The sequence below is a fragment of the Pipistrellus kuhlii genome, unplaced genomic scaffold (genome assembly GCF_014108245.1).
Source record: "Pipistrellus kuhlii isolate mPipKuh1 unplaced genomic scaffold, mPipKuh1.p scaffold_m20_p_12, whole genome shotgun sequence".
Taxonomy (NCBI): Eukaryota; Metazoa; Chordata; class Mammalia; order Chiroptera; family Vespertilionidae; genus Pipistrellus; species Pipistrellus kuhlii.
In genome coordinates, this window is record NW_023425427.1 from 31,433,993 (window position 1) to 31,450,083 (window position 16,091).

A 16,091-nucleotide genomic window follows, 5' to 3' on the forward strand; every position below is an offset into this window, starting at 1 on the left:
AGCAGGCCAAAGATAACAAAGGCTGCTTATAGCCCACAGCCTCAATGGCCAGCACTAATCAAGTTGAAGGACAACAAACTCAATCTAATCAGACTAAGAACACTTGTATCCCCCAGCCTCTGACCCTTGCGGTTTTTTCGCATAAAATCCAACCCTAATCTTCCCTGGTTGTGGCTCCATCCCCCCTTTCTCTCTAATAAATTTCCCTTCCGCTTGCTCACTGTGTCCGCCTAAGTCCTTGAGTGACTTCTATCTTACATATACTACAAAACAGTCTTAAAGAGATTCCTTTAATATCCAAGGTTTCATGAATATACAACCGTTGGCCTGGGATCTTAGGAGGGCCATAACATGGGGGGGGGAAATAAAACATCATCTTGCGGATTTCTGAAAGCCTCTTTCTCGTGGCCTATCAGCAGGAGAATCTTGAGCCATCTCATACTGTTTTTAGCACAATCTCCTAAGGAATCCTTGAAGCAACTATGAAGAAATCCACGATGCCTTGGTTGCCACAGCAGCTATAGGAGTTGGAATGACCACCACAGCTTAAAGAAGAAAAAAGAGGCTCTTCTTCAAACTACGGCCCGCGGGCCACATGCGGCCCGCAGAGGAGTCTGATCCGGCCCGCCAGGTATTTTGGGCAGTGAGCGCAGCCGAGGTGTTACAGTAGGAATTAGTAGTTCATATAGTCCGGCCCTCCAGCTCTCTGAGGGACCGTGATCTGGCCCCCACTTTAAAAAGTTTGAGGACCCCTGCATTAGAAGAAAGTGTTAATTATGGGGTAGAGATACCCAAAGGGCATTCCAGCTCCTGCTTAGTATTTTTTTCCCCCTTGAGTGCCTGAAGTTGTATGCCTCAGTGATGAAGGTGTTGCCTACTTTAGTTCTGTCCAATGAAGAAAGATTTAATGGGCTATGTGTGCCCTGCAGGTATCTCCACACAAAAACCTTCCAATCTGCTTCTAGTTATCTCTCTAGCATGCATTCTTCCCAAATTTCTCCCTCTTTGTTTTGCTGTTCATGGAATCAGTTTGGAAATGATACAGAAATAACAATTATAAAACCCAGCCTTGAATTCTGGCTTGGAACTTTTCTAACCAGTGGCCTTAACACATTGCAGACCAGTAGTTTTATTGCTAGCTTTACCCAGTGGCCAGATAAGTTTATATTGAATGAATACAAAAAAAGTTTTTGCATAAATGTTAAAGGAACACTTTAAGATTAAATATCCATTGCATTTTGAAGTTATTTATTACATGTTCTTACATGATAATATCTTTTTAAAGTATGATACTTTGTAAAACACTGTGTAATATGAATCAAGAATTCTTGTGATCTGTCCACAAGGTGTGAAGTCACTTAAGCTCTCTAAGCCTTAGTTTCCTAGAAAAAAGAGAGAGGAGAAAGAGAGAGAGAGAGAGAAAGAGAGAGAGAGAGAGAGAGAGAGAGAGAGAGAGAGAGAGAGAGAGAGAGAGAGAGAGAATGACAAATAAAATAGCCTGGCTTATTGGGTTGCTGTGAGATCAAATCAGAAAATGTATGCTTTGAAAATTGTAGGTCACTATATAAATATTATTATTATTATTATTATTATTATTATTATTATTATTTTAAAGCTTTTAATGAAATGGTGCTAAGCTCTAAGTTGTCCAGCCTTTCAGATTTTGCAAAAGATTACTAAATAAAACCTAAATGGTGATGGTTTATGATGCCAAGTACATATTTATTCTTAAATTAGGCAGAAATAAGATGAATTTCATGTTAAGTACTTTGCCATGTCTCTGAAATCATTGCTAAACTCACTGGGTCTGTTACCATTTATTTTCTCCATACCTTCCACTGAATTGGTTTCTTTGGGGGAAAAAAATACTCCTTCCAGGTTTGTCAATTTAGAAACTTAAGGTTCTGAAGGAAGGACCTTGGAGTCATCCAGGCCACTTCCTCATTTCACTGAAAAGAACAAATTAAAGAACTTGTTCGAGGTAACTCAGCTAGTGAATGGGGGAGCCAGGACTTCAGTCTAGGTCCTCTGACTGCAGGCTCATAATTTTAGGTTGAACCATATGAGCCACAGGCCATATATCGCTTCTCATGTAAAATAGTTGAATAATATCTCATAGAGTTTGTATGGTCCCCAAAACTGGCACAGAGATTCATGTAGAATAGTTATGTGATAAATGTTTGATAAATACATAATGATACTTTTTTAAAGCCCTTGTGTAAATCAATGCAGGGAATTCTGCAAGTTGCTAAATATACACTGAGCTGCCAGATGTTCTTCTGGAGACTACAGGACATATTGCAGCCAGGCAGGGAAGGAGGAACTGTATATTACCAACAGTTACTTGGCAGCATCATACCTCATCAAATACTGACTTAGGATGACTTCCAGAGGAAAACAGCATATGGCCCTCACATCTGGTACAATGTCGCACAGTCAGTTTGCCACACCAGGCATATAAACCTGGAGACAGGACAGGCTTGCAAGAGAAAGACCCCGTGAGCCTAACTCTGATGTTATCTCCCACAGGAAATCCCAATGATTTATCTGGAAAGCTTCAAGGTGAAAATATTGCTGTGTAACATCTGCACCATATTTTTGGAGACAAAAACAGTTTATATAGCAGGAGATTTGGATTGGAGAGCCACATCTCTCTATGAAAAAATTACTTAGAATTACCCATTTTTGTTTAAGTCATACCTAGCCATGAGCATGAGTTCAAAAGTGGTTGAGAAGGGCAGCAGCTAGACCATACCATGCCTTTGTGTAAATTACAAACAGGTGGACAAATTACAGAAAAGCATCCTTCCTCTTTGCTGGCTTACCTTCCACTTTCCTTCCGCTATTAAGTCATATCTTTATGCAGTTCACTGCTACAATGCCAGACTTAGCTGCCCTACGATTGGAAGCAATTTTGATTTAGCCATTTTTATAACCAGCCAGCACTCATGGAAGCCAACAATTGCAAACAATTTTCTGAGGAAAATCAAGAACAAATGGCTTCTTCAGCCCACTTTTAAAACATCCATCCAGCAAAAATCCATATTAGGTGATTAGAGGGCTACTTGGAGAATGATTTATCATTATTTATCACTCAAATTCCAACTATCAGATTTGGAACAATGCACCTAGATCATACACACTCATTTCTCTTTGGCCAAAAAATGACTGCTGCTCTCCTGTTCACTCAATACCAATCCCAGTTCTGGATTCAGACACTTGCCCCCAGACAACAGGGGTAGCTTCATCCCTTAGTTTCTGTGATCCTTTACAGCTTTTTCCTATCATATTTATGTTTCCTGGTAAGGGTCACCCACCAGACTATGCACAGACATTAGTATTTCAGTAAGAATAAATGTGATACCATTCCAGAATGTTTAGAGTCACACATCTTAGCAAGATTCTACTTCCAACACTTTAGAAGATAGTCCTAAAGCAATCAGGTTATGTCAAGAGAAGGTAATCTAATATATAAAAGCCTAATATGTAAAGTGTCCTCTTGGGAGTTCCACCAACAGGGATTTCGATTGATCACTATGACATGCACTGACCACCAAGGGGCGGCACGGAACAAAGGAAGGCCCGGCCTGCAGCTGGCAGCCAGGGAAAGGAGGCCCCAGCAGGCAGCTGGCAGCAACTAGGAACCCTACCCATGCATGAATTTCCTGCACTGGGCCTCTAGTTTATTATAACTTCAATGAATCAGCAGCAGGGGAGTAAGAACTTCCCAACTAATTAGAAACAGTATTTCCCTTTCTCTATTTTCATATCAGCCAACAGTTCATTATAAAGCATCAAATAACGTGTTTGATCCTTGGAAGACAAATAGAAATCTCACAGGAAAGGTAGCTATTAGAAAAAAATTTAATCTATGGTTTTCAAGGTGTCCTACCAAGAAGAGGTCCAATTATCTTTATTTACAACTACAATATTATAGAATGAACACTGAAGTTGAGAATCATAATAGATAATATCCCGTTGAGAATGCTATTACCTATAAGAAATGCCAGCTCTTTATCTGGAAAGCTGAACAATTGTATAAGCACATTTGATTGAAGAAAAGAATGTTGTCTGATAAGATGGTTTCACCTGAGCCAGCTTCCACTCACCCTTCAGGGTACAGCTTAAATATCATCTCCCCATGGAGAGTTTTCCAGAGCCCTAAGTCCTGGTTATTTCCCCCTGATACTGCACTCCCAAATAAGTTCTTTCTCTGTAATGCTATTCAGTAAATTCTATAGCAATAACAAGATTAATACCAGTTTATCTTCCCTGCTAGACTGTGTGCTGTTGTATCATTAATGTCCAGGAAACTGACTAGCATACAGCAGTGTTCGGTAAATATTCATTAAATAGATTAAGACATAAATGAATCCAACTTCAACTACCTTCATCATATTGTACTAACATATGAAAGAAATGTATATTTACTATAGAGATTTTTTTCAACATCACAACTTGCAACAGAAAAAGTTGTTTTTTTTTAACCCAGTTTTAATCACAATATACATCCTATCTAATAAAAGAGTAATATGCAAACTGACCATCACTTCAACACACAGGATAGCTGCCCCTATGTGATCAAAGATCCTGCCCCCATGTGGACATAAGATGGCTGCCAAAAGATAGCCAGCAGGGGAGGGCAGTTGAGGGACCAGGCCTGCAAAGGAGGGCAGTTGGAGGTGATCAAGCCTGCAGGGGAGGGCAGTTAGGTGTGACCAGACCGACAGAGGAGGGAAGTTGGGAGCAACAAGGCCTGCGGAGAAGAGCAGTTGAGGGGGACCCAGGCCTGCAGGGGAGAGCAGTTGGGGGTGACCAGGCCAGTAGAGGAGGGAAGTTGGGGGTGGCCAGGCCTGCAGGAAAAGGCAGTTGGGGGAGACCCATTCCTGCAGGGGAGAGCAGTTGGGGGAAACCAGGCCAGAAGGTGAGACAAGTTGTGGGGGTACCAGGCCTGCAGGAAAGGGCAGTTGGGGGAGACCCAGGCACGCAGGGGAGAGCAGTTGGAGGGTGGGACCAGGCCAGCAGGGAAGGGAAGTTATGGGTGAACAGGCCTGCAGGGAAAGGCAGTTATGGGCAAATAGACTGGCAGGGGAGCAGTTAGGCATCAATCAGCCTGGCAGGGGAGAGGTTAGGGGTGATCAAACTGGCAGGTAGAAGTGGTTAGGGGCAATCAGGAAGGCAGTCAGGCGAGTAGTTGGGAGCCAGCAGTCTGAGAGGGATGTCCAACTGACCCTTTAGGCCCGATTATACCAGGATTAGATTGGAGAGGGTGCAGGCCTGGCTGAGGGACACACCCCCTCCATGTACAAATTTCATGCACCGGGCCTCTAGTGTAATGATAATATCTCACTCCCTAAACATTTCTGTACTACTATAGGAGGACTATCTGTAGGCACTAAATTTCAGATTTAACTAAAGTCTATAGGTGGGATAATCATTATGACTAAAGTTATTTCTTAAATTCTACTTCTTTAGCTCAAACCATTCTCCAGCAAGTTATATTACAGGACAATGATAAATTGTTAATGGCAGTCTCTCAGTTGGTTCACTGAATAGAATAAAAGTTAAAGGTTGAAGTTGAAGGTTGACCAGTTAGCTCTAAATAGAGCAATCCTCCTGGAGTCCCAGATTCTCCAGCTGACGCCATTCAATTGCCTTCACCTGACACCTCCAGAGATGAGGCCTCAGTAAACTTCTCTGTATCTATTGACCAGGCATTGGCTACCCCAAAGTATATATTAAAGCACCACATGCCAGACTAGGATGTGATTTCAAGATTACCAATTCACTTGATTATTTTTAAATACTGAAATTAAAAAGTGCAGACATCTTCCTGAATATTAAAGTAACAACTCTACAAGCACATTGACTTCAGAATCAATCTTCAAAGTGTGTTTTTTCTCTGAACTAGTTTCAAATGGTTCTTTTTTCCAGATTGAGAACAATATCAAAATCTTTCCACACGGCCTGCATCACTTGAAGAAATATTAATAAGCTCAGAGTTAGCTTGACATAATCAAATTGGATTTGGTTTTCTACATCAGCTAACTGGTATGCATTTATTTACATCAGTTTTTTTTTAATATCAGCTGAACTGTTACTTGCAAATGACTGCAGCACTGTTAGAATGTCATGATTTTTTATCTGTTAAATAGAAATTCAGGAGCTGGACAAGTCATAGAGACCTGGTTGCTTCAATTTTGTTCCTGAAATGTCAAGTTTCCTCAGATAAAAGCTAATTTTCAAAGTACAGGTCACAGTTCTGTGTTGATGCACCATAGTGGCTATATGATGCCATCACCAGTGCTAGCGCCATGGTCACATTGTCCTTCACAACACCAGATCGGAATACATCTTTTATCAGAACTGGGAGAGTGTCGTAATTGTGGAGCACTGTGTGGTGATTCCAGGAGATTTAGGCTACAAGGAGGAGATGGGGAGAATGATGGTAAGAGATAATCTGGAAATTGATAATGTTCCTTGGGGTATAGATGGTGGGGGGGAAAAGAGAGTGTGCCTAGCACCATGGGAAGTCTAGATGTTTGCAGAAAGAATTCATCCTGGAGGAAAGAATGAGCTACCTTTAGGCCTTAGGGAGTCACTCATATTTCCCATCTCTTTACAAGGCAAAAATTGGAACTTCTTAAATTAGGCAACAGTTTTGTCAAAATGCTCCTCTATTCTCAGAGTAATTATTGGCTTATTTTTCTTACTCATGTTTAAAGAAACCATTATCATTTATTCATGGTGCCTAGATTTTACCTGAAAATAAATAGTGACATATCTTCATGGGAGCGGTAGAAGGACAAAGTGCAGCTGTTGAACTATGGGTCATTAATTTGGTATTTCTAGATCAGGGTCTCTCCTAGGTCCTGCTTAATGGAAGGCACACATCAACTTTTCTCTTGATGCCCAGGGTCACAAAAATGCAGGCATTTGGAAGCAGCCATAGTACATTCCATGAGATCAGACAGGCCACAGTGAGGCCAAATAGGGCCCTGGGAATTCACGTCAGGGGTTGATTACTTCCGGGGGTTCCTTCTTGCTCCTTGAATGACCTCCACAGGTCTCACTGGAAAGATAGATTTTGTTGAACATTTCCACAGCAGGGGGGTGGACAGGGAGTGATGGGGATTTTAATTTCGTTTTGGATGGAGAAGTTTTTCTTCTTTATCTCTAAAGATATGTATAAAACAGCTTTTTTCCCCCCCAGGGTCTGTTTCCTGACTCCAACCTCGAATCAAGAATAAAAAGGAGACTGCGCTGTCTTAAAAAGAACTTTTCCTTTCTGAAGTGAAGTAGGGGGATAGGTGAAAGTGGAGGTAGGAACATATTGGGGGAAGGGTAGGAGGGGATATAGGGAAGGCAGAGAAATGTGACTTTAAGTCAATTCACAGATAACTTAGAGAAGGAAGAAGCCCTCCCATGTCTTTCTTTACATGATCTCCTGCAAGGCTGCATGGTTTTTTCATGCTTTTCTTATCATATGTTTTATTAAACACTGAAATCTTTCTTTCCCAAGGACCCTCTTTTAACACATTGTGGACCAGTAGTTTTATTGCTAGCTTTACCTAGTGGCCAGATAAGTTTCTATTGAATGAGTACAAAAAATGTTTTACATAAATGTTAAAGGCACACTTTAAAATTAAATACCCATTGCATTTTGAAGTTATTTATTACATGTTCTTACAAGCTAATATCTTTTTTTAAATGTATTTTTATTTATTTATTTTTTTACAGACAGAAGGGAGAAGCGTAGAGCGTTAGAAACATTGATGAGAGAGAATCATCGATCAGCTGCCTCTTGCACACCCCCTACTGGGGATGTGCCCGCAACCAACGTACATGCCCTTGACAGGAATCGAACCAAGGACCCTTCAGTCCGCAGGCTGACACTCTATCCACTGAGCTAAACCAGCTAGAGCACTAATACCTTTTTAAAGAATTCTCATGATTGGCTACAAGCCTTAGAACAGAACACACGAGAATTCTCATGATCCATCCGCAATGTCATGACTTGCTTTAGCTAACTATTTATTATGTGCCAGGACTTTATCTGTATTATCTCATGATTCTTCCAACGGCTGTATGAGGTAACCACAATCACTATTCTTATTTTCACAGATGAGAACAAGAAGGCACTGGGAGGTTGAATGACTTACCTAAGATCATCCAGCAAGGAGGAGGCAGAACCAAGACTTTTTGACTTCAAGCCTGTACATTTAAACACCACTCACACTTTTTCTGCAAACTGATATTCAGGCAAGTGAAGAATTCTGCAAAGCGGGAAGGAACTTACATTTCTCAAGCATCATATGGGTATTAGCTACTGTGTCTGGGAACTTTGCCCTCCAACGTTCTCATAGCCCTGTATGGTAATTACTACTAGTGTCACCCATCCCCACAACTAGGTTGAGGCATGTGCCCAAAGTCACAAATCTAGGCAGTGGCAAAGCCAGCCTTTAAATCCAACACAATAGAACTCTGGAGAGACCATAGCTATCTGTCTCTCTAGCAAACGGAGATGTTCATGCATATGTTAACATCCTTTGGGTTTTGCTAGGTGAAGCATACTTCTGTTTGTTTTTGTGAAGATTAAATCTCCTTCTATCTTAATTTTAAAATAATCTATAATATGATAGGTTATTTGAAAATTAGAGTATTTTATATTAAAAAAGAGAGATAATAACAAGGTTGGGGAAAATGTAGAAATTCGAATCTCATATACTGTTGGTGAAAATGTAAAATGGTGCAATTGCTCTGAAGATCATATGGCAGTTTCTTTAAAAATTAAACAAAGAGTTACCATTTGATCAGTAATTCCACTTGTAGATGTATATCCAAGAGAACTGAAAAGGTATGTGTGCACAGAAACTTTACATAATATTCACACAGCATTATTCATAACTAGAAGCCGGGTGCATGGGTGGGGAAGGGACCTCAGCCTGGCTTGCACCCTCTTGCAGTCTGGGAACCCTTGGGGGGATGTTTGACTGACACATTGGGGAGCAGGCCTAAGCCTGCGGTCGACATCCTTTGTGCTGCTGAGGAGGCGGGAGAGACTGCAGTGGAGGTGGGAGAGCTACCACCTCTGCCGGTGCACTCACCAGCTGTGAGCCTGGCTCAGGGCCCCTGGCTGAGCGGTGCTCCCCCTGCAGGAGCACATTGACCACCAGGGGGCAGTTCCTGAGTTGGGCGTCTGCTCCCTGGTGGTCAGTTCACGTCATACCGACCAGTTGTTATGCCATTTGGTCGATTTGCATATTAGCCTTTTATTATATATGATGGCCCCAAAGAGTAAACAACCCAAATGTCAACTGATGAGTAGGTAAACAAAATGTGGTATAGCTATTCAAGGAAATATTACTTTGTAATAAACAAAAATGAAGTATTGATATTTAGTATAATGTGAACATATATATATATCTGCAAACTGATATTCAGGCAAGTGAAGAATTCTGCAAAGCGGAAAGGAACTTACATAATGTTTTCAGGATCCATATATATATTTTTTAATATATGGGTCCTGAAAACATTATGCTGAGCAAACACAGCCAGTCACAAAGGAGCTCATGTAGTATGATTCCATTTATGGGAACTGTGCAGAATAGGAAAATCCATAGAGACAGAAAGTAGATGGTTGTTAGAGGTTGGGAGAGGATAGCTAAAGAGGACAAGGTTTCTTTCTGGAGTGATGAAAATGTTCTAAAATTGATGACAGTGAATATAGTATATAAATATACCACAAACCATTGAACTGTACACTTTAAATGGATGAATTATATGGTATATGAATAATATCTTAATAAAGCTGTTATACTTATATTTTAAAAACTGCACCATGAAAAAAACAACTAATATTATGCATTGATTAGTCTCTCAAGAAATACCTGTTGAATAAATGTACCAAAGTACCTTATGACTATTTTAAAATAATGCTAGTTTGTTTAAATTCAAAATGTGTCTTTTATGAGTAGTTTATTTTGCAACAGTGATGCATAAAGTGTGTCCTAGACTCAACTGTCCCTGGAATTAAATGTTGGCACTTACTGCCATCCCAAGAATGCTTAGATGTGGGCTTCCTTGGTGTAAGTTTAGCAACAGCCCCACAATGCAGGAATTCCCTCTCTAACCAACAGGGCCAATTGTGGTGAAAGAACCACCTGTGACTTACTGACCATGGGGATGCCACTGAGTGTTAGTGGCCTCTCATAACCCTTAAGGGGCCAAATCTGGACCTGCAGAGAAGCTCCAGTGTGACTCAGGGCCACTAGCTAATGAAGATGTCACGTGGGTCCTAAAAACTGGGAAGATGAACAACATTCCTTCTGTCACAGAGCAGCTCCTGAGAGCAGGTTCTGGTAGCACTTATCTATTTATGGCCACATCTGAGCTCAGCTGAAGGAGTGTGGAAAGAAAAAAATATCAATAAATTCCAGAGTGAAAATGGAAACCAGTATTTAGGGTTGGAGGGGAGGGGACATGAAATAAATAAGTGTCCAAACTTGAGACTTCGCTGAGCAATTAGCCTGATGTGAACAATTAAAGAAAAGCCAGGGGGAAAAGTATCCAAATGCTAAGTGCACTGAAGAAGAAAATGGCAGAGTATTAGTGGATTTAAGAGCAAAACAAATGAGCTCAACAGACAAGCTTTACATGAGCAGATAAAATCCAGAACCAGCATTGACTAGATGATCCCTTCAAGGGATGGTGTGCAAGCCTTCCTCATGGGGGAATGGCAACAATCCAAGGATACTTTGGAAGGCATGTGTGTTACAAACTCTTAAATTTTACAGTAACAACAAAATGAGCCCTGGCTTTGAGGGGGAAAAAAAAAAAAAAAGCCCCGAGGTCCGTATGTAAAATGCAAGTGGGAATATGGCACAAAACTGGAAAAGGCTTATCCAAAGCATAGAGGCTCCAAGATGCCATGTGCTGAGCTCCTGGCTGCACATTTCCAGGGAATCACTGGTATTATTTTGGAGAGAATTCAATCCAGTCAAAAAAGCATCCTGGAGTGAGACAAAACATGACTACCAAAAATGTACTGTGTACTCCCTCTGTCAAGGATAGCTATGAGCTTTTGCATAGTTTATTTCATTCCATTTCTAAAACAATTCTGAGCCAGATATTTTACAGATTAGGAAGAAACTGTGGCTCAAAAAATCAAGCAACTTTGCCAAAGTCAGACACTAGTAACTGGCAGGGGTAGAATTTAATATTGGGTCTTTAAACTTTGTAACCACTATTTTCTTCACTACCTTAGACCTTTCCAAAGTAAGACTGTAATCCTTGTGTCTGGCCATAAGAGGCCTTCTAAGGATGAAAGATTGACATTTTGATAGAGATGAAAAATCACCATAAAATAAAGCAGACCAGAGAGAGAGAATACCTAGAGAGTAACAGGATACATTGAGTTTTGGAACATTTGCAAGTCAGGATAACTTAGAGGAGCAAGTATGAATGAAATATTGGCCAAAATAAAAATAGCATTATTACTTTAATACTATTATATTATATTTAAAATAGCATTAATACTTAAAATATTATTATATTTAGTTCCCAAAACTTTACAGCTTCTGATTTATTTTGTTGTCTATACTTGATGAAGAATGTATAAGAAGATAAGAATTGGAGATTTTAGAGTGGAACTTCTCTTAATGTTATTTAGAGTGTCTTATTTAGACTGCAAATGTTAAAATTTACTGAGAGCAGTCAGCATTTGCCATAGATAATAAACAGACAAAACTGAAAAGAAAAATAATTGTAATAGCTTTAAACTTTTCTTACACAATTCACAAAGATGAAACCATAGCAGAAGTTTGGTTAATTCCTCCATTTATCTACGGTGATAATAATTCTCAACCATCAATAATTCTCAACCATAAATATCTCTTTGGGGTTTGGTGTGTCAAATTTTCCAACTGTTTCTTCTCCTACCAGCAGTAGCAAACCCCTCTGGCTAAGCTCCTCTCATTCCTCAATGACAAAAGGTCATAAAAGGGGAAACATTCCTGCACCTGGGGATCCGAAGGAAAAGGATCTTTTGCTCCTAGAAACTTAACTGAACCCAACACCAGTAATGGCTACCACATAGAGAGCCTGCAGGTACAAACATTTCAGAAGAAAGTATTGGGTCTATTATCCGTTTGAGATATTGACCCATTAGTTACCAAGCAGAAAGAACACCAGACAGAAATTCAGGGCCCCATGCTCTAATTACTCTCTGCCACTCACTGGGCAGGTAGCCTTCACCAAGGGCTTTCCCCTCTCCTGGCTACAGGGCTCTCATCTACAAAAATGAAGGGCTCAGAGTAGATAGATCATCCCTAAAGACTGGGATACTTTTGCACCTGGCTTTGCCTAATAACCTGTTTTGGTGATTTCTTAGCAAGTACCTGTTTCTTGGTCACAGTGCCATCCACAGGGTCCACATATTCAAAGCTGTCTGTCTTTGCCACACTGTAGACATGGCTCCCCACGGCAAACTGCTGGCCGATGAAGGACTTGTCTGTGATCAGGGCCTCCAAGTCCCTCATGATGTAATATGTTGCCTTGGGCTCTAGCCCCTCATAGTCAAACCTGGGAGGAAGGGCAGGAAACAGGATGAATACAAACTTAAATCGAGAACGAGCAATTAAGTGAATCTCTTATGGTCATGTTATGATTGGCTTTGTTTTTAAGTTAGAACCACACAGGAAAGTACCCCCAACTAATCTCCCCTCTTCCACCTGGCTCTTACAATTCATTCTCCACACAGTAGTCAGAGAGGTGATGTAAAAATCGTCAGGTCACTCCATTCCTTTAAATTCCTCCAAAAGCACCCTTCACATTGAGGACAAGATTCAAAACTCTAGCCATAGTCTATAAGGGAATGTGACCCTGCCCACCTCCTGACTGTGACTTTGTCCCACTTTCTCCATCTTCTTTATGCTGTAGCCACACTGACCTTCTTTCCATTCTCAGAAATACTTCACCCTTCGCTGTCTCTGGGCCTTTGCTCTTGCTGTCTGTTCCCTTTACCTGGTATATTCCTCCCACCAGCTACTCAAAATACCTAGCAGTCTCTCCTTCAGTTTTCAAACTTAGTATCACCTCCAGAAAGTGACCTTCTCTGAAGGTCCATCTGAGATAGCTTTCCTCTATATCCCCCTCTCTCTCATCACCCTTTCCCTTTTCCTTGGTAGTTACCCCAATTTGTATTTACCTTGATAGTTTATTTGTATATTATTTCTTATCTGTCTTTGCCCACAAATACTGTAAATTCCTGGAGGGCAGAGTCCTTACCTGTTTTGTTCTCAGCGGCTTCAAGTGAGTAGTAAGTGCTTTGTGAGTAGTGGAATGAAAGATGGAAGGAAGGGAGGAAGCAAGAAGATAAATAAAGAAAGGTATAGAGAGAAAGAAGGAGTTCAACATACTATAAAAGTCTCTTGGAAACTTGGAAGAAATATCACCATTTTTCCATTAAAAAAAAAGAAAGAAAAAAAGAAAAGAAAAAAGTCCTCTTAGCCAAAAGTCCTCATTCATTAAATGTAACAATGGGTCTGAAACATGATTAGGAAAAAATGTCCATAAATAACACCAATCTCATTTCTTGTTATGAGGATTAAATATGATAATGGATACCAAGCAGCTGACGCAGTGCCACAGACCAGTGATTAAACTGCTAATTACTTTTATTCTTAGTCACTACCATAAAGAAACTGTAGGGTCTTTCTCAATCTCTAATGGCAAAACCAGAATGTTCTGTTTAAGAAGCAAGTCCTTTAGATGGGCAGCTATGCTTAAGTAGTGGTGCTGGGACCCCACATTTGGACTCCCTTGTATCACAGGGGGAAATGTGAATTCTCAGAGTGAAATGAAAGAAGAAATATCTGAATGGTTGTTTTACTTTTTTCCACCCAATATTTTTAAGTAAATATCAGGGTAGTAGCCAAAATTCAGAACATTAAATGATACCATGTCTAACAATGGGTCCCCTGTACCTATAGCCCTATCTTTTTTTTCTCTCCCTCATACACAAGGTGTGTTCTCCCCAATCTCAGAAACAAAAAAAAAATATGGAACTCAGAACATTCTTTTTCATCATTGCATGCGTTTTGAGCCTAGATTCTCTTTAAAGATAGTCTTTTGGGGAAGGTAAAAAACTGAGCATAAAGAGGTGGGATGATGGGTTAAGAGAATCTCGTAGGAGACAAAGAAGCAATGAAAGTGATTCAGAAATTGAGAAAATCCACTAATGTTATAACAGATCAAGTCAGTCTATGGCTGAAGTCATCAGACCAGCCAGCCAAAATGCTCCTCATCATACACAAGTAGGTCTTTGCCCTCTACAACCCCCTCTGACTCCCCCACCACTAACACATGTTCCAGGGAAGAAACCTTTAAATGGAGAATTTCTGGGGTCAATTCACTTAAGGAAAATAATTTGGGTTCTCTGATACAACTTCAGGCTCAGTATTAGTGAAACCAAAATTGTTTAATTATCTCTTCCCCACTAAGAAAATAGACTAGAAACCATTTTATTTCATAAGCACCTTTGAATCTGCATTAGCTGGAGGCTGAAGGAAATGTTCACCTTTTTTTTTTTTAAAATATATTTTATTGATTTTGTACAGAGAGGAAGGGAGAGAGATAGAGAGTTAGAAACATCGATGAGAGAGAGTCATCGATCAACTGCCTCCTGCACACTCCCTACTGGGGATATGTCTGCAACCAAGGTACATGCCCTTGACCGGTATCAAACGCGGGACCTTTCAGTCCCCAGGCCGATGCTCTATCCATTGAGCCAAACTGGTTTCGGCAAGGAAATGTTCACCTTTCATTTTACCTTTCCTCCCTATGTCTTAATCTTTATGATCTTTTGGACAGAATCTAAAACAGTGTCCAACAAGAATTCAAATCCCCATTGCTTTATATTCTCTAATATGGTATTTGTTATGAAAAAGGTAATTATCACGTAAGCTCTTGGCCACAAAATGTGAACTATATTATAAATACTTATCATAACACCATGTCTTCAAAACACTGGCAGAAAACTAGATAATCATTCCTAGTTTTGAGAAACACATCTCTGACTCAAAGAAATCTCACTAAGCCGGAGGTTAGCAATCATGATATATTTTATCAGGTTGGACTTTTAAAAAATAGCTTTATTCAATTGAAGGATTTGTTGTGCCAATTAGCTCTTCAGTATGCCAAGAAAAAGCCCACAAGAAGCAGGATTTTTTTTTTTTTTTTTTTTTTTGGCACTTGTTAGAAATACCAGAGGTTAAAACAAGTTCCCACCTGTCTTGAGAGTCCCTTATTTTACAACACAATGAATAATTTGAGATGGTTTGCAGACTCTTACATCCTTAGCCTTCTTGACTGAACAGGAACCAGGAATATTATGGTATTGTCTACATTTGTCAGAGCATTGTAGTTTCTTTCACTTTAATGAGTGCAATCACAAGCTTCCTTATTCTCTGATATTTATCTAAGTAAATGACCTCGTAAGAGAAGAAACAATCACCTTATAAGGGAAGTCTAAAACTTTCTTTCTGTCCCTCAAGCTCTTGAAACACAAATATCCAAAGGAATTAACTATTCAAAAGCAAAGCAAATGAGCCACAATCCGTCTTTAATACAGAGAGCCTGTAAGACTACCCAAGAATTCCCTTGCTCCATCCCCATGTTCTTTCCTAACACCCTTTCCTGCTAGTTTTCCCTTAACCATGGCTGAGTACTAGGGACACACATCTAGCAGGCAGCCACACAGCCAGAAGACTGCCCCCTCACTTACCTCAACAACAGAAAAGTGGTAGAAACCCCCCAACCCAAAGCTCTTAGCCACTGACCTTTTCCCTTCCTCCTTCCCAGGGTAATATTTCCCTTTTCTGTGCCTCCTTTTATGGGGATAAAACTTTAGCGAAATCTAGGGCTTCTGAATCATGTGGCCCCATACAGAGGACGTCACTCAGGCATCTCAGAAATGGTTTGGACCATTAGTGGGAGGTAAGATAAAGGTAGGGAGAGGATTACAAAAGCACCCTGACCTGTCAAGGCTTCTGTCTGATCCCCCAACCCCCATTTCTTGATAACTATGGGTG

General features: G+C 40.3%; 1 protein-coding gene across 1 annotated transcript in view; it reads right to left on the bottom strand.

The window, feature by feature from the left end:
* PGM5 (phosphoglucomutase 5) overlaps window positions 1–16,091 on the bottom strand; it is a 159,851-nt gene that overhangs the window by 31,350 nt on the left and 112,410 nt on the right. Inside the window, exon 9 of the mRNA XM_036433884.1 lies at window positions 12,399–12,582. Within this exon, the coding sequence (XP_036289777.1) occupies window positions 12,399–12,582 (184 nt within the window). The remainder of the gene's footprint in view (window positions 1–12,398; window positions 12,583–16,091) is intronic.